This window comes from Leptopilina boulardi, unplaced genomic scaffold, assembly GCF_019393585.1.
Source record: "Leptopilina boulardi isolate dan_hultmark-lab unplaced genomic scaffold, ZJU_Lbou_2.1 LbouV2_278, whole genome shotgun sequence".
NCBI classification, from domain to species: domain Eukaryota; kingdom Metazoa; phylum Arthropoda; class Insecta; order Hymenoptera; family Figitidae; genus Leptopilina; species Leptopilina boulardi.
Window position 1 is genome coordinate 1,679,296 of NW_026137838.1, and position 23,606 is coordinate 1,702,901.

Genomic DNA, 23,606 nt, shown 5'->3' on the forward strand with positions numbered 1-23,606 from the left:
GTGTAAACAATTCAAATTTGAAAAACTTGTCCCTCTTGTGACGCTCGTGTCAACTAAAATCCAGCAGAACGTCAATCGTCAAGTGACGTCAAGTTTACTTCTGTTGTTATTTATTAAAAAATATTCAGCTTTTCTGCACTATTATGGCAAAATTTGATAATTAGAAATCAATATCAATAAAAGGAGGATTAATTAAATCGAAAAAAATCTATATTTAAGACTCAAAACAGGTAAGTGCGTTTGATTATATTTTTTATAAACATAACCTAAATTTTTACTGTCAATTTTTTATTTCTTTTAAATCATATTCTCATTAAATATTTGTTTTGTTAATTTCTCTATTATTATTTTCTTTAATTTCCTTATTATTAAATTTAAAATTTGCTTTAATAGTGTTCAATAAGTTACCTTAATTTAAACAGAATTGTTTTTTTTTCCAAAAGATAAAAACTCCAAAATGCCAGACGAAGAGGATATTAGTGCTTCGGTTCGCATGACGAATGATGATTTTCGAAAATTATTAATGACACCTAGAGCATCGGCTCCATCGTCAACGCCAGCAACTGTACCTGGAACACTTCGCGATGCAAGTGCAAAAACAGCACAAACACCAAATATCAGCGGTAATAATCGCGGTGAATTACGTCGAAAGAAAAAAAGTTTTTATGCCAAACTAAAAAAACAAGAGGAGGATAAAATGGCTGAATTAGCGGAAAAATATCGCGACAGAGCAAAGGAACGTCGCTCGGGTGTTAGTCAAGATTATCAACCAGAAGATCCAATGAATACAACAAGTGCTTATCGTGCCGTTGCACCCGATATACAATCGGGAATGGATGCTGCCGAACGTCGAAGGGAAATGATTCAAAATTCCAAATTTTTGGGTGGTGACATGGAGCATACTCATTTGGTGAAAGGATTGGATTTTGCCCTTTTACAAAAGGTATTTTAAACATCAAAGAATTTTTTTTTCATTACTAATATTTTGTTTTTATACAGGTGCGAAGTGAGATAAAAAATAAAGAACTGGAACAGGAGCAAGAAATGGAGAGACTAGTAAAACCGAAGGAAGCGGCAAAGGAGGAGCAGCAGCAGCAACAACAACAACAACAACAGCAGCAACAACAACAACCAAAGGAAGTGAAGAAAAAAGAGGACGAGATGCAATTTAAAACAAAAGTTGGTCGTAATATTTACAAAACAATAATGACAATGAGATCGAAGCAAATTGAACGTAATGAACTTTTTATTCCCGGTCGTATGGCCTATGTAATTGAATTGGACGATGAAAATGTGGAAGTTGACATTCCAACAACATTAATAAGAAGTAAAGCTGATGTTCCAACTGTTGATACAACACCAACTTTAACAACAAATGATATTGTTATTAATAAATTAGCGCAAATTTTGTCCTATTTACGTCAAGGTAGCCGACATGGTAAAAAAGGAAAGAAAAAAGGTCGACTTGACGATATGAATGAAATGGATATTGCACCAAAACCACCGCAAGATGATAGTATTTATGGTGATATTGGCGATTATGTACCATCAACGGAGAAAAGTAATTCCTCACATCATCATAAATCAAAAAAGAAGACAACAACATATTTTGATAAACCACATGATTCTGAAATGGAAAGTGATAAACACAATGTACCAAGATTACCAATAGCTCTTGCACAAAATATTGTTGGTACATCGGGACAACAGGCAGAATTATCAAAAGCAGGTTCAATTCTCAGTAAATTTGCCACAGAACCAGAGGGATACGCGGAATGTTATCCTGGTCTTGATGAAATGCAAGACGCAATTGATGACTCAGACGATGAGGTTGATTATACAAAAATGGATCTTGGTAATAAAAAAGGACCAATTGGTAGATGGGATTTTGATACACCGGAAGAATACAGCGAGTATATGAATAATAAAGAGGCATTGCCAAAAGCTGCTTTTCAATATGGTGTGAAAATGGCTGACGGAAGAAGAACAAGAAAATTCAATAAGGAGAAAAATGAAAAAGCCGAATTGGATCGCGAATGGCAGAAAATTCAAAATATTATGAATAAACGAAAACCATCAGGTAGTGCGGACTCTGCGCCAGAGTTCAAAGTTCCAAGATACTAAGATTTTAGTATCGTTTATACAATAAATTAATTGAATTATAAATAAATACACGATTTTTTAAGTAGGAAAAAATAGTTTATTTAAAAAAAAAAATTATCTTGTAAAATTATAAAATTTCGCATGTAATCAATAAAAAAAAGAGATAAAAATCATTAAATTGTAAATTTGTTCTTACATTTTAATTAGAAATTTTTTAGATTTAAAAAAAAAACTTTGACGAAGATGATTCGTGAATTGTTAATGCATTTCCATCAGCTGAAAAATTTCTACTGTAGATACCAAAGGACATTAAATTCTTCTCTGTTCCCTTGAAATTTAGAGAGAGTATTTTAAAATTTTCCAAATCAATTGATTCGAGAGAAAAATTCTCAGGATCGAGTGGTGTAAAATCGTTTTGAAGAGAAATTGGCATATTAATTAAACTATTTTCTCTTTTTGCCACGGTTGTAGTTATTTGAATTTTTAGAAAATTTGTTCGAAATTTAATATTATTTCTATCTAGTTGTTTACCGCAACTGCTTAAAGAATCATTTCCACAAATCATTAAACCACAAACTTCAACACCTGCATTTACAACACCGTATGATCGTACTCCAGCAAAAATACCAAAGCGATATCTGAAATTTGTTTTTAATGTATTTCTTATAAAAGAATTTCTTTTTTTTTTTTTTTATATAAATACTTTAAATATAGAGACACACCTGTAATATTCTTCCTCTTCACCAATTGTCTCATTGTGTTCTGCCTTGTAATTTAAATGACAACAAAAATTATTTTTACAAAGAGTAACAAATTTATCAGTTTCCGGTCGAATAGAAATAGTGGTGAATGATGAAAGAAAATCAGTTAAAAAACCACTGTGACTCGTATCATTGTCAATTGTTGGCATCTCATTGTTTGTAAATTGATATAAAATTTTTTCAAAATTTGTAACATTTCTTTGTCCTTGAATTACTTTTGGTATATTTGTAATTAATAAAGCATTTTTCTTTCTATCGGCATGAATTAATCCGGGAATTTTGGAATATTTTCCCGTAAAAATACCACTTCCTGTGGAACCAGTAGTTGGATTATTGAAACCAGATGCCAATAAATTAACATCATTTGCATATGACCATGCCGCTTGAACTGATAGTGCATCTAAAAATGGTAATTCTCCAAACCAATGTGTTGGATAGACAATATCTGTAATTTTATGTTTTCTCAATAATTCTAAAGCTGGTGTTTCAAATAAAATATCAAAACAAATAAAATGTCCAAATTTAACTCCAAAATCTGTTTCAAATATTGAAATATCCGGTTCGTGAGTTATATTAAAACTAAATTCCTGAAAGAGATTGTATTTTCGATAGCGACTTATTATTGTTCCATTTCGATCGAAAATTATGTTTGAATTGTAGAGATTTTTATTGTCACCACCACAATTATTGCAATCTTCTTTCTCTATATAATTAACCACTAGATAGGCGTTATACTGCTTTGCTGCACATGACAATTTTTTTAAAGCCTAAAAAAATGTTTTTTCTTTACCTTTTCTTAATTTTAAATATTTTTATAATTCTTTCAGATTATTTAAATAAGAAAAAATAAATATACCTTACCATCGAAATATTTGAATTTTCCATTTCACATGGTATTATTTTTTTTGAAATATCAGGAACAATGGGAGCAAGTGATAAATAACGATTTCGCTTTTCTTCGATGGATAAAAATATTTCATCTTCAGATTCTATTAAAATACCTGTCTCGGGATATACAATAATATCTAAATTCTAAAAACAAAAATATATTTACAATAAAAGAAGATTTAATTTAAATTGAATTTTTTTTTAATGTACTGAAAAATAATAATAGAAATTAATTAAAGTCTTTCTGAAAAATGAAAACTTACAGAATTTAATTCCTTGGCCTTTTTCAAAATGGTAATATAATTTTCAATATTGGAAAAAGCAGCAGTTTCAGAAAGTCCATGTATTGGATGATATTCAACTACAGCTCCGACATAATACAAAGATTCTGAAGAGCTCTGAAATAATATACAATAATTTATTAAATAATTATTTTATTGTTACAAAAATAAAGTACCTGCGATGAAGTGGAAAAAAATTGACAATACAAAATTGCCAAAAAATACCAGGACGTGTCTTTAAATCGCATTTTATACTCCAATTTCGAAAATTAATTAAAGCCAATTACTTCAAAAGTATCTGAAATTATAAAAAAAAAAATTACAAATTTAATAAATAAAATGATTCTAGTTTTTTAAAAACAAAAAAACTTTTGTTGATTTGAGCCCTAGTTTATAAAAATATATTTTCTCAGTATTTTCCAAAGAAAAAAATATTGCAAATTCTAATAAATATTATCTAAGAAAATGATGTGAGAAAAGAAATTGAAAACATTCCGAAACATAGTTATAGAATGATAATTAAATGCATTTTCATTGCTATAACTTTTTTTCTTTAGCGTATGTTATCAAAACTTCTTATGAATCAAAACTGACTGCTACCAGTTTCAGTTCAACTGTGTAAACATATTATCTTGTGGCTTATGACCTGATCGATTACGGGTGATTCTTTTTCCAATCTAGATTTAACCGGTTACTCGACATCAATGTTTAAGCAAATGTTCACAAATGTGATTATCAAAAAAAAAAAAAATAAATAAATAAAAAAACAAATAAAAAATTTAATACAAATTAAAGTAAATAGAAAAATTATATTTAGAACTTAAAATAAAAAAAATAATAATTTTTTTTTTAAACAAAAAATAGTTTTTAATAAATTTTAGGCAACAAATATTTCAAAAAATATTGAATATTTTAATTTAATATAATGCAAATTTGATGTGAAAAAAATTAATTTTTTTCATTATAATCTCATTACATGTTTTGTTTATATATCAACAATGTTAATTTGAGTCTTAATATTTCGATATATTATAATATTTGTCAAATATCAACTTCCATTCATACATGTCTAATATAAAACCGGTCTGCATTCTATATTTGCGTGCCAATAAAAGCAATCCTAGATCACCTTTCTTTTAGACATATATATTTTCTGTAATAAAAAAGTAAACATTAAAATTTTCAGAAGATTACTTTTAACAATTAATAAATTAGTACAAAATAATTTTTTTTCTAATCAGAAAGAAATAAAAATGACAAAAAAAAATTATAACTTACTAATAATATCCTAAATTCTAAAAATAGTAAACAATCGTTTAAAGAATTATTTTTAATTCAGTAAATTTCTTTAATCAATTCAAAGACGAAACTAATTAAAACCAGATTTCTAATTACTATTAATCGAAGATCATGACCCGTATAGAGATTATTTAATTTTTTTTTTGAAATGCACGCGTGGCTTCTTTTTTTTTTTTACTACCAATGATGATTTGTATTTCTGAATTTAACAATGACAATGTCAAATAATGAAAGATTAAGTGAAGAAAATCAACAGAAGAGAAAGAGGCAAAAGAAAAAAGAGAAAGAGAAAGAATAGAGTATATAAACCAAGCTACAATTTTCTTTCAGTTCAGTAAACTCGTTGGTTGTAGATAGTTTGTGATTAATCTATAAGAAACATCAAACAAGTGTTTCTCTCCAACTATAGTACTATAATTTATAAATAGTGAGAGTCGCATACAAGAAAGTGAAAGAAAGTGATATAATTTACTCACAATTATTATTTAAATTTAAAAAATTTTTTCATTCAAGATATTAGAACTGTTCGATAATTATTTCCAATTCAAATGTTGTCAATTAATAGAGTTATTTTTTATCAACGTTCCTTTTTTTCCAGTTCCGTAAGTTTTTTTCACAAATTTAAAAAAAAAATTATATAATTGTTTTTTTTACGAATACATTAAGTTAATTTATTTTTAATTATTATTTTTATATAATAATAATAATTAATTATTTCTTGATTTTTAATTTGATTCAATTGACACTAAATTTTCTTCAAATTCATGAATTTATTATTTGATGAAAAAATTTAATTTTGTTTTTAATATTAATTGCTTGCTATTAACTAAAAAAAAAGCATGAAAAATGGTATGCGGGAAAATTCCTGTATTTACAACATAATTGGTTACAGCTTTTTTAAGGATCTACAAAGGTGTGCGATAGTTCTCTATTTTTAATATTAGGTATGTATTTTGCACTTAGAAGTTAACATTCTCAAGTAATAAACACAAGTCTTTGACCTGCTATGAATCATAACAAATAGAATATTAAATATTTTGCAATAATTGAAAGATTGATTTTAAAGTAATTTTCCTAAAAATTTGTTATTTAAATTACAATTATAATTTTATTTATTATTAAATAATTTAATTTTGAAGTTAGTGGTATTTAATTGGTTTTAGGATTTATAAAAAATTATCCTTTTTTTAAATAACAAGAAATAAAAAATTAAACTAAAATCAATTTAATAGTTTCATCTTTTGAATAGACAAATTGAAACTGCAGTTAACCACTTAATAATATCAAGATGTGCATTCAAATTGTTAAATGTGTTATACAAGATGCATTTGATAACAAGAATTAGAAAAAATATTATTTATAAGCAATTGTAAATAAATATTTTAAAACTGTTATAAAAGAATCTTTTTTTTCAAACTATAGGCAGTGATGGCAAAATTAAAAGTAGCCATAATCGGACAAAGTAATTTTGCAGCAGAAGTGTATAAATCATTAAAACAAGATGGACATCTCATTACTGGTGTCTTCACAATTCCCGATAAGGGAAATCGAGAAGATCCACTTGGTAATTTTTAATGACACAATTTAATTTAAAATTTTATTAAATATTTAATTTAAAATTTTATTAAATATTTAATTTTAAATTTAAAATTTTACTAAATATTTATTTAATTAAATTAATTGTAATCGTAGAAAAAAATTTGGATGTGTGTTTACAGCCATTACAGCAAAAGAAGACGATGTACCGGTTTTCAAAATTAAAGCCTGGAGAAGTAAAGGAAAGACTCTACCAGAAATACTCAATCTTTATAAAGAAATTGATGTCGATTTAAATGTATTGCCATTTTGTACTCAATTTATTCCAATGGAGGTGATAAATCATCCACAACATCGTAGTATTTGTTATCATCCATCTATTTTGCCCAGACATCGTGGTGCCAGTGCAATCAGTTGGTAAGATTTACTTTCTGTTTATTAATTAAAATTAGTGTTTTTGATGAAAATTAGAAATATAATTTTTTCAATTACTACTATTATAATAATAAATAATTATTTAAAAAAGTTATTTTTCTAAGACTAAGAGAATTATTTTAAAAATTGAAAATTTACTTTTTAACAAAATTACAAGAGACACTGAATTATGCACAATAATCTCGATATTACTTAATATTAATCAGAATTTCGTGATTCTAAACTTGTAAATTAACATACAACAAAGTATCGAAAGCAAGTTTCTCACAAACTTTTCAAAAACCAGTTATATACTCGACCAACACGTTCCATTTCATGCTCCACTTATCAATTTGTTTATTATTATCGTTCATTTATATATTTATACTTTTTTTTAATTATTTTTGATTTTTATATTTATATCACTTGTATTTTAATGTAACTTTTTTATTACATATATTTTTATAATGATTCCCCCCCCCCCTTTATTTTAAAGTCAAACATTAATTTTAATTCGATAAAGAAAGATAAATTATTATTTGAAACTCACTGTGTGTTCACAAAAGGACGCTCATTAATGGTGACAAAGTTGCTGGTCTTTCAATCTTCTGGGCAGACGATGGTCTTGACACTGGACCTATTTTATTGCAAAAAACTTGTCCAGTGAATCCAAATGATACCTTAGATAGTTTATACAACAACTTTTTGTATCCTGAAGGAATAAAAGCCGTAGCCGAAGCAGTAAATCTTGTTTCCATTGGAAAAGCTCCCAAGATTGCTCAAACCGAAGAAGGAGCTACATACGATCCAATTTTAACCAAACATGAACTTCAGAGGTATTTTTGTTATCATTGAATCTGAAAAATAAAATTCTAATTAAAAATAACGAATATTAATTTAATTTTTAGATTAGACTTTTCGAAAAAATCAGTGGAAGATGTACATAATTTTATAAGAGGTCTCGACAGTGCATTTGGAGCATGGACTTTGATAAATGGAGAAGAAATTCGTCTTTATGGGAGTACAATATGGGATAAAAAAATACCACAAGGTGATAATGTTGATGTAGACGGTCGCCTTGGTATTGTTCACGATGATGGTCTTCTTATTAAAATCAATGAAAATAATTATATCAATGTGGAAAGACTGAAAATTGGCAATAGAACAATTATCGCTAGTAAATTTGGCAAACAATTGGATAATAATCAAAATATTGAATTTACTGCTGAAGAAACATGTCAAATTGATACTGTACGAAATATTTGGGAAAGTATTCTAAAGACGGAGATTTCGGATGACACTGATTTTTTTGCCTGTGGTAAATAAAAAAAAATTCTTATTTTCTAATGATGTGGTAAATTATTTTCGGTGACTTTTTTTTTAGGAGCTGGAAGTATGGATGTCGTGAGATTAGTAGAAGAAGTCAAGGATTCGGTGGGAATTTCTCTTCAAAATACCGATGTTTTTATGGCACCGATTTTTGGTGAATTTGCAAGAACAATGATTTTAAAGGGACGTGGTGATTCAGCACAATTGGAAATTAAATACGATCCAGTGGAATTAAGAGCTAATAATAAGGATCTAAAATTCCCGAGACAACTATTTATTGATGGTCAATTTATCAATGGTCAAGGAAAGCCAATTGAGACAATAAATCCTCACGATGAGAGTGTTATTTGTTCGGTTGAGTCAGCAGCACCTGAAGATGTTGATCTCGCAGTAATTGCGGCTAAACGTGCTTTCGAAGAAGGCGAATGGAGTAAAATTAGCGCAAGGGAACGAGGAGTCCTTCTCTTCAGGTAGAGTTATCATTTTTTTTAAAAATCTATTAATAATAATTAATTCAAAATCTCTCGACAGACTCGCTGATTTGATGGATGAGCATAAAGAGGAATTAGCAACAATCGAGAGCATCGATTCGGGAGCAGTTTATACTTTAGCATTAAAAACACATGTTGGAATGTCAATTGAAACATGGAGATATTTTGCCGGTTGGTGTGATAAAATTCAAGGATCAACGATACCAATTTCACATGCGCGACCAAATAGAAATTTAACAATCACACGAAAGGAGCCAATTGGTGTTTGTGCTTTGATAACGCCATGGAATTATCCTTTAATGATGCTCTCATGGAAAATGGCTGCTTGTTTGGCGGCGGGAAATACTGTTGTTATGAAACCAGCACAAACGTCACCATTGACTGCATTGAAATTTGCTGAGCTTGCAGCCAAGGCTGGTATTCCCTCGGGTGTAATTAATATTATTCCCGGAAGTGGTTCAATCACTGGCAATGCATTGGCAAATCATCCCATGGTGCGAAAATTAGGATTCACTGGTTCCACGGAAATTGGACAAGTTATAATGAGATCGTGTGCCGATAGTAATTTAAAGAAAGTCTCTCTTGAATTAGGTGGTAAGAGTCCACTCGTTATATTTGAGGACGCTGATTTGCAGCATGCGGTTAGAGTCGCGATGAGCAGTGTTTTCTTTAATAAAGGCGAAAATTGCATTGCTGCAGGTAATTAATTAATTATATAATTAACTATACTTAAATTGTAGACAATATTTAAGATTAAAAAAAAAATTTATATTAACTTACAGGTCGTCTTTTCGTGGAGGAGACAATACACGATGAGTTCTTGAAGAAAGTTGTTGAGGAAACGAAAAAACTATCAATTGGCAATCCATTGGATCGTGGAACAGCACATGGACCTCAGAATCATAAGGCTCATTTGATGAAATTAATTGAATTCACAAAAAAAGGTCTTGAGGATGGTGCACGTTTGGTTTACGGTGGTAAACAATTAAATTGTCCTGGTTTATATTTTGAGCCAACAATTTTTACTGACGTCACAGATGATATGTTTATTGCAAGAGACGAATCATTTGGTCCAATAATGATAATTTCCAAATTTACATCGAAAGATCTTGATCGTGTGGTGACTCGGGCAAATTCCACAGAATATGGCCTTGCAGCTGGTGTCCTTACAAAGGATATTTCGAGAGCCTTAAGATTTGCCGAAAAAATTGAGGCAGGCACTGTGTTCGTTAATACATATAATAAAACAGATGTTGCAGCACCTTTTGGTGGTTTTAAAAAATCCGGTTTTGGCAAAGATTTAGGCCAGGAAGCACTCAATGAATATCTGAAAACAAAAACAATTACTATCGAGTACTAATTCTTTTTTTGTGCTCATTATAAAAATTTTATTTTGAATTTAATAATAAAAAACAAATTGTGCAATTTTCATTATAATTTATAGAAATAAGTAATTTTATAAGCTGTTATTCATTATATAATTTTTTTTGTACCATATAGAATATATTTTTTAACTAATGTTATACATATTTTATGAAACTGTTAATAAATAATAATATTTCTAAAAAAATAGTGTTTAGTCAATTTTATTAATTCAAATTATTGTTAATTAATTAAAATTATCAAAAAGAAACTTCTTTCCATGGTAAATTTCAAAATACAAGTATATAAACTGTTCTAACAAGGTCATTGCCATGATTCCAGATGCTTGGGATAAGAGGTTTTTCTTTTACAGAAACTCCATATGTTAACAGTTGCACTTCTTAGAACAGAATAAAGAATTTTTTTTCTTGAAAATCTTTAGATACTTAAAAAAAGTCATTTAGAAAAATAATATAAAGTATACAGTGAAGTTTCTTTTTCATGCATAAAATTAATAATTGAACAAAAAATTCGAAAATATTTTTTCTTTTCTAATTTATTCATTTTGAAAATTATTTTTCAATGCAATAATTTTTTTTTAATTCTATATGAAAAAAATATTTATTTTTTAAATTAATATAGAGTACGAAAAAAAATTATTTCAATTAAAAAATAAGTTTGTAATCAAAAGTTATAAAAAAAAACTTATTGTAGTGGCAATATGATTTAGTAAATTTTTTTTACCTTATGCTGAACATGTTTTTCTCGAATCTAAAATGCGAAGGGCCATCCATCCCTTGTGAATTTCACAGGGGAATTTCTTGTTTCCAATGAGACGAAAGAAGTGTGGGTACCACGTGTTTAATTTTGAAGCTGGAAACACTATTCAGTTTGACTCTGTGCGTCGTTCAAGTCTGTTCGTAAAAATTTTATAATCTCCTCCAAAAAATATAATATTAATTTGTGAACACTAGTTTAAAAAAAATTTTCAACAAAAATAAAAGTGAAATATAATTTTATCGGGAATTTAAATTAATATTTGAATTAATTAACTTTTTGTATTAAATTATAAATTTCAATTTTAAAGTAAATAATTTTCAAATAAATATTTTCCAATTGAAAATTATTATTTATTTATAAATTTTAATTTAGAATTAAATTGTAATTATATTTTTTTTTTAAACTTACATTCTGGAATTTAAATTAACTTGTAAATTTGTAATCAATGATTGACATTTCATGAGTCCACCCCTTCCTGTTTCCTTTCTGCATTTTGAATTTTAATATCTTCAACACACACCCACTGCAGCTTCCTAATCACGAGATCCTTGACACATGTTGGATGTTCTGATATGAAAACTTCCTTTTTTTCCTCAGTTATTTTCAAACTGCGAAATTACTTTTAGTATTCTGAGAATCTTCTCACTGTTCAAAACTTCGTTCTGCAAATATTTCTTCAACAATAATTGTAATTTAAATCCAAGAAAAATATACGGTAAAAGTCAATTAAAAAAATAGTTTATAAAAAATTGGAAACGAAAAAAAAAAAAACAAGCAGCGGATATCGATTACAGTTCGGCTCATCATCAGGCACTTTGCTAAAATTTAAAATTGCGAGCTGCCTTTTGAAGGGCAACGCTGTGGTCGATTGGATCTTCATCTCTTCTTGGACAATTGTGAGGAATTTCTTCAAAAAAAAAATCTAAATAAAATTTTGTTCATAAATTACAAAATAAATCAAAACTGAGATTAAATAAAAGGTTTTTATTTACTGTAAATTCAAATTTCAAAATCGAGTTTTCAATTTAAATATAAAATTACTATTTATAAAATTCTGAAATTTATTAAAAAATAAATATCTATAAAATTAAATTCAAAATAAATCATTAAAGTTAATAAACAAGAATATTGTCTTAAAAAAACATAAATAAAACAAAAATGTTGACAGTTGAAATTTTGGTGAGAACGTAAATTTATTGAAGGTATTGGTACAGGCGATATATAAGATTCTCACTACTTCAGAAGCTTGTATTTAATGACCGTTATTTTGACATTTTTATCATCAGGAAAAAAAGTCATTGTGCATATTTATTTATACGGTCAAAGACAAGAAATTTATTAGAATTTCATAATCAACTTTTTATTGTTTTTTTTAAATATATCGAATGTATCTTCAATAATTGTAATTGTATCTTTAAATTACGTCCGCAATGAAACGTAGTGAAATGAACTTAGAAACTAGATCTTTGAAATCTGCGATCTAAACGTGACGATTTTACGAAATCATTACCAGGGACTTACTATCAAGCCTTTTTTTTTTTAAAAAAAAAACCCCAATTAATATTATTTTCACAATAGTCATTAATAAAATTGTAATATAGATTTTTAAAATTTCGAAATTAATTCATTTTTTTGGTTTTTTATTTTCTTTAAAAAATTTTACGTTAAAAAAAAATTTAATTGAAAATAAAAGAAACTGTAAAATTTTTAAAAGAAATTTTAATTTATCATAAAAGAAAAATTCAAATTTTACAAGCAAATCGTAAAAGGAAAAAAAAAACTCTTTTGAAATTGTAAAAAAAAATAATTACTTAAATTATAAAAGAGAAATTTACAATTTAAAAAGAAATATTTTTAATTTAAAAAAAAGTGTTTGTTAATTTGTAAAAGAAAAAAAAATGTAAAATAGATATTTACGAAAAAAAAGAACATCCTAGAACTAATAATAAAAAAAAAAAAAAAAAAAAAAAAAAATATATAATCCCCCCGATTAATGAAGACAATCGTCTCTCTAAAAGTTTATCACCTATAAAAAGTCAGTCTCACATTTCCTGTACAGTGTTGCGATAACAACGTGCTTTTTCGCTGTAATTATACTCATGTTAAACTCATTAACATACGCACAAAAAATTACACGAGCTATCAAAACGCACTCGCGAATTCGTCTTCAATAATAATGAAAATTATTATTCTGCGATTTTTCCAACAATTAACGCAGTTGATATCACGAAACAATAAAAAAAATTGATTTTTTTTTTTCAAACAAATTTTTAATCAAAGAAAAGACGAATCCACGTGTGCGATATGCACCCACTGAGAAAAAGTTGAGCCATAGAATCTATTTGGATACTTCGTATTGTCGAACGCACAATTCATAATGTCCGCACATGATTAAGATGAGTGTCTTTTCGATACAAAATACGAACATCTGCTAATTATTTACATTTATTCAATGAGAATCATCGCCTTTTTTTTTTAATCCTATCTAAGCTTCTTCTCAGTGATCTGGAATTCATTTTTTTTTTTCTTTAAAAATCTCCTTAAACTAACATAGATAGACGATTTTATTTGAAGCTAAAAGGAAACATTTAACAACGAGCAGAACCCAGCGTGTGTGGCTCCTTTCAACGAACGCGAAAAAACGTTGAAAACGCGCGAAGTAAACGTCGTTTTTTTTCTTTTTTTTTTTTTTTTATCAATTCTATATGTAACAAATTTGTGACATCAGCAACATCCGTACTTTATCAATTATTAAAAGCCGCATCTCAAAGATCGGTACATTAGCAAAAAAAAAAAAAAAAATAATAATTTAACACAATGATTAAAATGAAAAACCCCCTTTTTCAATTTTTTAAAAAAGAAAAAAATCTTTCCGAATTTTCGGAAAATGAGACAAAAAAAATAATAATTTGTTTACATTTTTAAATACTAAGTTTACAGAATTTTAAAAGACTATTTTTTTTTCTATTTTTGAATCGCAAAAAGGAAGGCTTCGGTTATTAGTTTTAACGACGGAGATAACTTCGGGCGAGATATATAATATATATATGTATATAATATATTTTTCTTTTCTTTTTTTTTTTTTTTTAATGGAGAACACGATGAACGCTGGATTATAAAACTCCGTCGTCAAAAACTAAGGAGCGGCGATGGAGCCGATGTCACTCGGACACACCAGTATCTACAGGTGGTCACCAGAAATTTGATGCTCCATAACCGCCACCTCCACCTCCTGTACCACCACCGCCGCTAATTCCTCCGCTCATGCCAATTGGATTAAAACGATGTGGATGCATTTTTTCCATTCTCATTGCGCCTGGACCTCCACCGACACCTCCCCCGCCAAAATGGTGACCTCCACGGGGTCCAAAACCACTCGATCTGCCCATTATACCTGGTGGTCCACCTGCACCTATACCTGGCATTCCTGCTCCCATCCCAACACCAACTGGTGGCCCTCCACGTCCCCTACCAGCCATTCCACCTCCTGTAAATTTTAATACTCTCTGTAGATAAAATCCTCACTCTCTCTCTCTTTCTCTACGTTAAATTAACGCAAAAAAAAAAATAATTAAAATTACGCCTCCTTCTCTAGTCTCTCCCTTTTATTCTCCAATTCTAACTTTTTCACGAACGAGTCTCGCTATTAATTTCAATTAAGTTTCTCGCTACTAATTTTGTGATGGAATTCGGACACAACCCCTAGACTGCATTAGAATTTTCATTTCATTAGATAGAATTTCCTTTTAGTGGAATTTTCATTTAATCGAAAGAATATTTGATGAAATTTTTACTTAATCGAACAGACAGAATTTTTTTTTTTTTTTTTGATAGCCTAAGGAATCAACATTAAGAATGATTTAATCGATATTTTATAATCCATTTCTTTCGGTTAATAAATAACCTGAAATTTCGACGATTTTTGATTTACCACCAAATTTTGTAATCCAATTTTCCATTTACAAATTTTGAATAAAGAAAAAGAAGTTTGAATTTTCGAGGAAAATAAGGAAAATGCCAAAATTAAAATTAAGTGAAAAAAACGTTTTCCATTTTATCAAAACTTAAAAGGAAATTAATACAAAAAATTTGTTTTTTTTCCAAAAAAAACCAAAAAGAACAAAGATAATTCAAGGGGGGGGGGGGAAATATGAAAGGCAGAACAACGTGATGAAAAAATATATATATTTTTTGTTGAAAATGATGTACAAAATACACAAAAAAAAAAAATGCGACACAAAACGTGTTACATGATACAATGCGCGAATAAAATAACAAAAATTCTGGCGAAATATAAATGAAAATACAAAAAAAAAAAAATGAAAAAAAAAAAACAAACATTAACAGTGTTTTAACGGTACTGTCGACTTAAACTGAGTCCGCGAATTTCAAAAAAAAAAAAAAAAAGAAACAAAGAAAAAAAAATGAAATAATCCATCTGTCGCATCGTTAGAAATTCATCAGTAGAATTTTTTTTTCGAGACAAAATTTTTTCTCTGTCCCATATTCTTCTGAATCTTCTTCGATGTTTATCAAATCCAATTTTTATATCATCACTTACACAACACTACCGTTTTTTTTCCCTTTTCTTCGACAATATTACCGATCAATTTATTCTTTATTATCGCTTCGCGATATAATAATTTTCCTTTTCTTAGAGCCAATTTCGGCTAAATTTAATTTACTTCGCCGGGATGAAATTATTGTGTACGTTTGTTTAAAAAAAAAAAAATAATTAAGAAAACTCAAAAAAACGTAGCTTTTGATCGTTCTCGTTTCGACGATCTAATTCGTAAGACGTCACCCGGTGTCCTATTTAAGAGGCAGTTTAGCTGACAAAAGAATTCAGACATTATTAGTTTTTTTTTCTTTTGCAACAAAAAAAAATAATATTTTTTGCTCCTGGCAATTTCGTACGACGCGTTCAATTTTCTATTTTTAAAAAAACGTATATATGGACAAAAAAATGTATACTAAGGAAAACAGACAAATACAGAATTTACTGTATTATTTTGTTTCTTTCTTTTTTTTTTGCGAAATATCTTTGCGAACGAAATTGACAAGAAAAATGTCAAAAACCAAATAAACGACCGTTTGATAAAAAAAAAAAAAAGTATATCGATTTTCAATTTAAAAAAAAAACGATATAAAAATGTAAATTAAATTGACATTAGTGAAACAAAAACGATAATAAATTTTTAATGTCAATAAAACGGAAAAAAAATAGAATCAAAACTTACCGCGACTCTGATTGTAGCCCGCTTGCCATCCAGCGTAATAAGCCGCCTTTTGTTTTCCATGTTCCTCGGCTATTTTCACGCTGAGTGGCTCAGAACCACCATCGGGAATCGTTCCATTGAGAAAATTGATCGCTTCTTGTGCTTCTTCTCGTTTATCGTATCTATTGAAAAAAAGTAACATGTAAAAATCAATTTTATATTAAATTTTCATTGCGACTAAAAATAATCCCGCAAAAAAAATTCCGTTAATTTTTATTTTGTACGCTATATATGTATTAATAATTTTCCGGTCAATAAGAATTGAAACCAGAATAATTTCGTCGAACGTAAATTTGTCAAGTGTCTCATTGCACAATGACAGTGGTTTCATACTCGCACCTGTTCGCTAATTTTGGATACATTTCAAATTCTAGCACTCTTGCTTTAATTCCCAACTAAATATCAAAAGCTATAACTAGGGCAATTAAAAATAATTTTCACCGATATCGATCATTCAAAAAAGAAAGTAAAAAAAAAAGACACTTTTTTTATTTAACTTACCTTACAAATGCAACACCTCGTGGTAAACCTGTATGTTTATCTTTGAGAATATTTTTCTGTACGATATTTCCAAATTTACTGAAAATATCTTCGATCTGCTTATCCGTTGTATTTCTGTAAAATCCAAAAATTGTAACATCAAAAAAATTAGATAATTATATAGAAAAATAGAAATCAATAAAAAGTTAATTTTTTCATACCTTGGTAAATTCGTAACGTAGAGATTGGTCTCCTTAATCTCCTCACCAGACGGACGAGCATGTGAAACTTTTAGTTTCTTGTTTTGAACTTGAAGTCCATTCAAAGTGGCAATTGCAGTATCAGCGTCTTCAATTTTTGCATAGTTAACAAAACCAAAACCATAACTGTAACCAGTCTGAAAATTTCATACAAAAATTAATTGACAAATTTCCTAATTAAAATATTGGAGCTAAAAGGTTTTAAATAAAAAATTAATCTCACCTTGTAATCCTTCATGACTCTACATGATTCAACCGGGCCAATCGTAACAAACATACTGTAGAGTTCTTTTTCTGTCATACTCTGAGGCAAATAATTTATAATCAAATTCGTTCGTGAATCCATTCCGTTGCCTTTGCTTAATTGTTGTTGTTGTTGACGTTGATGATCTGTCATATCTGGACAAGCAGTCCCGTTGACAATTCTTTGATCTATTATTGTTGGTGTCACCAATACTGGAATATGTTGTGGTTGTTGCTGTTGTAAATTGGTGCCGCTGCCGCTGCCTCCACTGCTCCCAAGAAAAACCATTGACGTGATCGGCAAATACAAAAAATATAAACAAATTTGTTACTACTATTATGCACGGTGCCATGTGCCAGCAGCAGATGATGGCCCGCACTAGAACGTATATCATCTTTTTTTTCTGAGAGACAAAAAATAAATAGAAAATAAATTTATATATGCGCATAAACAGTGCGACGTCAGACCTGCATTTGAGAAACAAACAAACAAACAAAAGCAAACATGAGGATTTGAGCGGAATATATAGACACGCAAAGTGTTTATGGAGGGGAAAAATTCAAATTTGGACTTTTACTTTTCATTTTCTTTACAATAGTATACATATATTTTTTCTAATCGTAAAAGTTTCAAAAAAAAAATTAAATTTTAATCCAGGCATAGAGTAATTTTTTTTTTTATAAGAGTAATAATACACAAAGATAGAAAATTGACGAAAACTTCTTCCTTTTCAATCTTTGCACTTCTAATTGAAACAATTAATTCAGAAGAACTTACTGAATATTTAATTTCACGAAAAATATACAAATTTCATGAAATTAAAATTCAATTAATTCGTCAAAATTATACAGATTTCAATTTAATTTCAGAAATTTTAATTTAAAAAAACTAATTTACTTTAAAAAAAAAATTGAATGGAATTTAAAAAAATCTTTTTACTTAAATTTCTATTTTATTCTAATAAATTATATATTAGATTATTTTTAATTTCCTAGAAATTAAAAAATATTAATTTTTGCAAATAAAATGAAAAAAAAAGATATATATTTATTTTATAATAAATATACGCTTATTAATTAATTATATTACGTAGAATAAGTATTTAAATCTTCTCTAGTTTTCAAAAATAATAAAAATTAAAAATTTGTATTTAATTAAATTTTCAACTCTCTAATTACAATAATATGCATTATTTACCTCATCTATATAAATGCAATATCTTTTGTCTGTTTGCTAAGTATTCCTTTTGTTTGATATTAATTTTCTCAATGTCTGATGGTCAAATGACCTTGATTGAAAAAAAATAAACAATTTAATTATTATTGCAATATTAGTGTAAAGACCTTTTCTCAAGGGTTGTAAATTTTATTACCTGAGAAGGATCTATATAATTATATTGCCTTTTAACTAAATAATAAAACAAAAAATTATGACGTAAAATTTTAAATTCAAAATTGAAGAGAATAAGAAATCTTTTAAATTACTTGAAAATTTTCCTAAATATACTCTTGAAATAAATTAATTATTTATCAGTACTTTTACCTATTTCAACCACGTAACAAGTTATTCCACTAGAACATTAATTTAATGCAAAAAAAAATTAGATTTACTCTCAATTAACTTGAAAAAAAATTTTCCTTAATTCAATTTAATTAAATTACAAAAAATAAAATAAATTGAATTATAATTTCAAAATCACATTTTTTTGTCTTTCATATTTAATTACGACGGATTCAAAGCTATTATACATATTTATAAATAATTTCATTCCCCATTTTTTATCATGAAAAAAAAGATGACATTTTTAAAACATAATATAACATAAAATTTTTTATCTGTATAGAGAAGATTACATTTAGTAGAATTTTTTTTTATTTTAAATTCTTAGTGAAAAAAAAATTGTAATTTCTTTCTTTTTTTTAAATACAAATTTAAAAAAAAATTTATATTAGTAGTTGTGCAATTTTAATTTTATTAAATTTCTAAATTTTTAAGAAAAAAAAAAAAAAAAATTCATTACAAACATAATTTTTCTCTACTCAAAGGAAAAAAAAAAAAAAAATTTTTTTCGACTTACCACAAAAACCTGGGATTATTAACTAGCAAATCTTGAAATTCCATCGTTGTATTACTCTTTTACTAAACACACAATGCCAAGGAGTGAAGTACAGGTAGAAAAAGGACTAAATGAATTTTCAATTTGAATCTATTTTCTTTTACCTCTACATTTCTCAAACAATGGCGCAGGTATTGAAAATTTCATTTTAACGATGGATTTTCAAAAAATTTCTGCATATACAGACACCAATGAATTTTTGAAATTTAGTTTACCTGAATGCCATGCAATTTAAAAGACAATAAAATGACCTTCAGGTATTATTTCTTAAATTCAATGTCAAATACACCCCTCAATAATATAATAATTAAATTTCTCAAATATATATATATGTATAACGAATTTATATTTGTAAAATTTTCACCTTAAATATATTTTAAAATTAAATATAAAATATTTAATAAAGCTAAAATTTTATTTAAAAATATTTAGCGTTATTTTTTTTTCTTTTAAACTTTTAAAGTAGATTTTTTCCACATTTCTTGTTCCTAAGTTATTGTAGTGTACAATAATTATAAGTAATAAAAATAATAACTGCATCCGTAAAACTTTTTATTTCTCAGAAAGTAATTAAAAAAAATATATAGAAAAATATTAACAGAAACAAAATATTAGGTACGAGAAATTTAATTTCAGTAGGTTATTTTAAACAGTAATTTAATGTAATTAATTATTGTTTTTGTAATATTTTGTATTCATGAGAATTGTATGTTAATAAAAATAATTAAAAGACCATAAATCGAAATAAAATTAAATATAATAACCAATTATTATCAAATTTAATTATTGGAGCATAAAAATGCTATATGAATTAGAAATTTGATACCTTTCAAATATTTCAATTATGCAAAAATATTAACTATTTTGAGGTTAGGAAGCAATAAACTAAATTTTTAAAAATATAACATAAAAATCTATTTTTAAAATAAATAATGTATAAAACTAGTAATTTTAACTGTTTAGCATTTTTTTTAAAAATAGTTTATTCACGTTATGTACTACCTCACAGGACATCATAAATGCCATGAGCCGTAAAACAGGAAATGACTCTACACCAACTTCCTGTCCTCACATTGCAACACCCATTAAAAATGTCCAACAAATAAAGAATTAAAAAACGACGCCGATACGATTATTGATAAAAGTATAATATTATCAAAATGTCCGCGTGACCTGGTTTTTTTTTTTTTTTTTTAATAAATAAAAAAGAAAAAAGGCGGTAAAATGGAAAGCTTGGCGCAACGATCGACCAAAGCCAGGGAGTAATCATTATAACAGAGAGAAAAAAAAAAACGCCAAAGTATGTGACTTACCACTCAAAAATAAGATGCCACGAAAAAAACAAGAGACCGCAAAGTCGAAGAAAACTGAAAAGAAGCACTCGCGTAACGCGTTACAAAAGTTTATTTGATACACTCCAATGGACGAAGATGAAAAAACTAAAACTTGGCGACTATCAAAACTTTTTGAGAGAGAATCGTTCGCGTGAATCGGAACGCTTACGTAGAGTTTGCGAATTACTTACACGATCAACGTGGCGAACTCAAAATTTGGTTGAAAGAATTTTCTCGTTCGTATTAAAGAATAAACGAACCTTTTTCAATATCACTTTCAGCCTTTGATCACAGTATTTGATGCCAAGCCAAAGCCCGGTTTTAGTTCTTGACCTGCCCCTCAACCTTAAATTTTACCTATCGACACTAACGCGCCAAACGACAAATGTTTGAACTATAAAAGAAGATGGCGTCCTATTTCCGGTTGAATGTAAAGGCGGAAAAATTTGAATTCTCAAGTTAAAGGAAAAAGAAAAATAATTTTTTTTCTAAAAACAAGCATGTATCTCCCCCTCCCCCCCTAAGTTGTCAAAAGAACACAGAATTAATGTTTTAATACATTAAAATTTGAAAAAAATTCATTAAATTTTGTTCTAAAGAATGATTAGCTTTAAACACAATAAAAATAACAAGAATATATGCTTATTAAACGTGAGAATAACTTGAAAATAAAAACATAACCTCAAAATGTGTGGAAAATTGTAACACAAGAAATTATAATAAACGATTAATTACCTTATTACTGGAATTACGGTGTCCATTGTGCTCCATAAAGCAGTAGCATACATCACGAAATAAAATAAATTCAACGTTGGAAATGAATCTTTTAACAACAAAAGTGAAATGATAAAATCGTTAAATGAATATGCTGTTGACGCGTCGATTCTACAATGACTAGTGACGCCGTACAAAAAAAAAAGAAAATCGCTTTTGAAGACTGGATTTTACTTATTGGCGCATGCGTGAAAAAAAAAGTTTTGAATGTTTTTTTTATAAAAAAAAAGGTTAGTTAAATAAGTTAATTAATTATATTATTATTAATTTGTTTATCTATTTTTTCAATACTTATTTTTCTTTCTATATTTATAATTTAGTTTAATATAGTATGATAAAATAAAAAATAAAAGATATAATTAAATTTTAAATTAAAATTAATTTAAAGATAAATTAAAAAAAAAACAAGTTTTATTAAATAAATTTTATTCCAAGAATGTAGAAAATTACATTTTATGCTAATAGTATTGTATACTTATGTGTATTTAATACATATTTTTATTTTTAATTATGTGAATTATAAAAATAAAACCAATTTTTAATTGTTAATTAATTTTAAAGACCAAATAGATTATTTATTTGAAATTTTTTACAAACGAAACTATTTTAATTTTTAGAAACTTAAAATTAAATTAATTTAATTTAATTATTAAACTGTTTAGTATACAATTAAATTGAAATAATTAATTTGATAATTTTATCAAATTATTTTTAATCAAATATCAAAAATCAAAATTTATGAATAAAAGTGAAAAAATTGGTTTTATTTTTATATTTAAAAAAAAGAATAAAAAGAATACCCTGATTGAAAAATATTAAATAAATAATACATAAATGAGTATATATGTATCGAATGTTTATATACAATGTTCGATGTGTTAAATATTTAAAATTTGGATCTAGTATTTTTATACTAGTTTTTTTTTTTTTTTTTAAATTAAGAATATTTGAAATTCACAAACAAGGTTTATCGTATGCTACGAAAACCGCTAATTTTTGTAAAATTAAAAAATCTCTTATGCTTACTATTTTTAAATGATTTTGGTGTATCATCAAATTCAGTCGGATCATTTTCTTTGTCCCACACGCGTAATGGAGTTTCAATACCAAAAGGACTGTATAATTTCGTAGGAGTTCGTCCCAATAAATCTCGTGATCGAGTTTGTGGAGTTTCAGATTTAATTGCATTAATATCCGGAGTAAATTGTTCTTCTAATCTTTGACGTCTTCGTGTAGGAATTTTAAATCTCTGCAAAAGATGAAAATTTTTATTTATTAAAAATAGAGATTATAATAAAATATATAAAAGGAAAAAAAGCAATTAACTTGTAAACAAACCTGTGATATACTTCCAAAAGTGACTTTAACATTTGAAAATGTTTTTGAAATTTTTTCAGCTCCAGTTTGTAATACTTTTCGAGAATCAGTTGTTACATTTCCAAGGCTTAAATTATGCCAACTTTTTCCTGAATCAGAATCCTGCTTTTTTTTCGAATTTTTTTCCTTTCCAAGAGAATTATTTGATAATTTATCATTATCATCGAAACGATCCTGTAATCTTCTTCGCAAACTTTTACGTCCTTGCATTGGTTCAATATTATTACCGGCATTTAAAAGATCCCGATGAAATGTAAAAGAGACGCTTCGTGAATCAGGAGGCATTTTTTTCTTCTTTTTTTTTAAATGACGGTTATTTTATCACTGATGTAAAATAGATCACTTTATTTTTACTTGTTTGACAAGTTTTTCTCAAATTACAAGAACTTGATACAATGTATTTTTCTTTCAATACAAAATAATCAATTTTATATCACCGGATTTTGATAATAAACAAGCGGATTTAAATGTTATAAAATTCTATTGACGTACATGACT

General features: G+C 27.2%; 5 protein-coding genes across 12 annotated transcripts; 2 read left to right on the top strand and 3 right to left on the bottom strand.

The window, feature by feature from the left end:
- The first annotated feature begins 59 nt into the window (after positions 1–59).
- Positions 60–2,281, top strand: LOC127282071 (protein Red). Its single transcript, XM_051306146.1, has 3 exons — positions 60–230; positions 444–943; positions 1,000–2,281. The coding sequence occupies exons 2-3, from the start codon at positions 458–460 to the stop codon at positions 2,122–2,124; spliced, it is 1,611 nt and encodes a 536-aa protein (XP_051162103.1). The 5' UTR covers positions 60–230; positions 444–457; the 3' UTR covers positions 2,125–2,281.
- Positions 2,267–7,966, bottom strand: LOC127282072 (vanin-like protein 1). Of its 6 annotated transcripts, XM_051306147.1 has the most exons (7): positions 5,312–5,449; positions 5,099–5,186; positions 4,210–4,331; positions 4,016–4,150; positions 3,726–3,896; positions 2,826–3,631; positions 2,267–2,741 (listed from the first exon to the last, which is right to left on the bottom strand). In XM_051306147.1, exons 3-7 carry the CDS (start codon positions 4,279–4,281, stop codon positions 2,324–2,326), a joined length of 1,602 nt encoding a protein of 533 aa, XP_051162104.1. In that variant the 5' UTR covers positions 4,282–4,331; positions 5,099–5,186; positions 5,312–5,449; the 3' UTR covers positions 2,267–2,323. The 6 variants fall into 6 exon arrangements, with proteins under 6 accessions (XP_051162104.1, XP_051162105.1, XP_051162109.1 ...); XM_051306148.1 differs by lacking the exons at positions 5,099–5,186; positions 5,312–5,449 and adding an exon at positions 7,833–7,966; XM_051306152.1 differs by lacking the exon at positions 5,099–5,186 and having other exon boundaries at positions 5,429–5,447.
- On the top strand, positions 5,655–10,672 carry LOC127282069 (cytosolic 10-formyltetrahydrofolate dehydrogenase). Its single transcript, XM_051306143.1, has 9 exons — positions 5,655–5,934; positions 6,225–6,276; positions 6,755–6,896; positions 7,051–7,285; positions 7,849–8,118; positions 8,191–8,600; positions 8,667–9,081; positions 9,143–9,801; positions 9,885–10,672. Exons 3-9 carry the CDS (start codon positions 6,761–6,763, stop codon positions 10,460–10,462), a joined length of 2,703 nt encoding a protein of 900 aa, XP_051162100.1. The 5' UTR covers positions 5,655–5,934; positions 6,225–6,276; positions 6,755–6,760; the 3' UTR covers positions 10,463–10,672.
- Positions 10,673–14,305: 3,633 nt separating this feature from the next.
- On the bottom strand, positions 14,306–21,860 carry LOC127282075 (sex-lethal homolog). 3 transcript variants are annotated; one of them, XM_051306158.1, is made up of 6 exons: positions 21,693–21,860; positions 17,487–17,775; positions 17,225–17,400; positions 17,025–17,138; positions 16,485–16,645; positions 14,306–14,731 (listed from the first exon to the last, which is right to left on the bottom strand). In XM_051306158.1, the coding sequence occupies exons 1-6, from the start codon at positions 21,743–21,745 to the stop codon at positions 14,436–14,438; spliced, it is 1,089 nt and encodes a 362-aa protein (XP_051162115.1). In that variant the 5' UTR covers positions 21,746–21,860; the 3' UTR covers positions 14,306–14,435. The 3 variants fall into 3 exon arrangements, with proteins under 3 accessions (XP_051162115.1, XP_051162118.1, XP_051162117.1); XM_051306161.1 differs by lacking the exon at positions 21,693–21,860 and adding an exon at positions 20,937–21,326; XM_051306160.1 differs by lacking the exon at positions 21,693–21,860 and adding an exon at positions 19,585–19,721.
- Positions 21,861–22,697: 837 nt separating this feature from the next.
- Positions 22,698–23,600, bottom strand: LOC127282078 (uncharacterized). The gene is made up of 2 exons (XM_051306164.1): positions 23,070–23,600; positions 22,698–22,980 (listed from the first exon to the last, which is right to left on the bottom strand). Exons 1-2 carry the CDS (start codon positions 23,391–23,393, stop codon positions 22,699–22,701), a joined length of 606 nt encoding a protein of 201 aa, XP_051162121.1. The 5' UTR covers positions 23,394–23,600; the 3' UTR covers position 22,698.
- Positions 23,601–23,606: the final 6 nt, after the last annotated feature.

What these genes read in the sequence shown, in the direction of transcription:
- LOC127282071 (XM_051306146.1), top strand. Translation starts at nt 458, where the DNA reads ATGCCAGACGAAGAGGATATTAGTGCTTCGGTTCGCATGACGAATGAT. An exon ending in ATTTTGCCCTTTTACAAAAG is followed by an intron (nt 944 to 999) that starts GTATTTTAAACA and finishes GTTTTTATACAG; the next exon opens with GTGCGAAGTGAGATAAAAAA.
- LOC127282072 (XM_051306148.1), bottom strand. Translation starts at nt 4,281, where the DNA reads ATGCGATTTAAAGACACGTCCTGGTATTTTTTGGCAATTTTGTATTGT. An exon ending in TTTTTTCCACTTCATCGCAG is followed by an intron (nt 4,151 to 4,209) that starts GTACTTTATTTT and finishes ATATTATTTCAG; the next exon opens with AGCTCTTCAGAATCTTTGTA. An exon ending in GAAGAGGAAGAATATTACAG is followed by an intron (nt 2,742 to 2,825) that starts GTGTGTCTCTAT and finishes AACAAATTTCAG; the next exon opens with ATATCGCTTTGGTATTTTTG.
- LOC127282069 (XM_051306143.1), top strand. Translation starts at nt 6,761, where the DNA reads ATGGCAAAATTAAAAGTAGCCATAATCGGACAAAGTAATTTTGCAGCA. An exon ending in ACCAAACATGAACTTCAGAG is followed by an intron (nt 8,119 to 8,190) that starts GTATTTTTGTTA and finishes TTTAATTTTTAG; the next exon opens with ATTAGACTTTTCGAAAAAAT. An exon ending in CGAGGAGTCCTTCTCTTCAG is followed by an intron (nt 9,082 to 9,142) that starts GTAGAGTTATCA and finishes ATCTCTCGACAG; the next exon opens with ACTCGCTGATTTGATGGATG.
- LOC127282075 (XM_051306158.1), bottom strand. Translation starts at nt 21,745, where the DNA reads ATGTATGCTACTGCTTTATGGAGCACAATGGACACCGTAATTCCAGTA. An exon ending in ACCGTAATTCCAGTAATAAG is followed by an intron (nt 17,776 to 21,692) that starts GTAATTAATCGT and finishes TCTTGGGAGCAG; the next exon opens with TGGAGGCAGCGGCAGCGGCA. An exon ending in CGAGGTGTTGCATTTGTAAG is followed by an intron (nt 16,646 to 17,024) that starts GTAAGTTAAATA and finishes TTTTTTCAATAG; the next exon opens with ATACGATAAACGAGAAGAAG.
- LOC127282078 (XM_051306164.1), bottom strand. Translation starts at nt 23,393, where the DNA reads ATGCCTCCTGATTCACGAAGCGTCTCTTTTACATTTCATCGGGATCTT. An exon ending in CTTTTGGAAGTATATCACAG is followed by an intron (nt 22,981 to 23,069) that starts GTTTGTTTACAA and finishes CATCTTTTGCAG; the next exon opens with AGATTTAAAATTCCTACACG.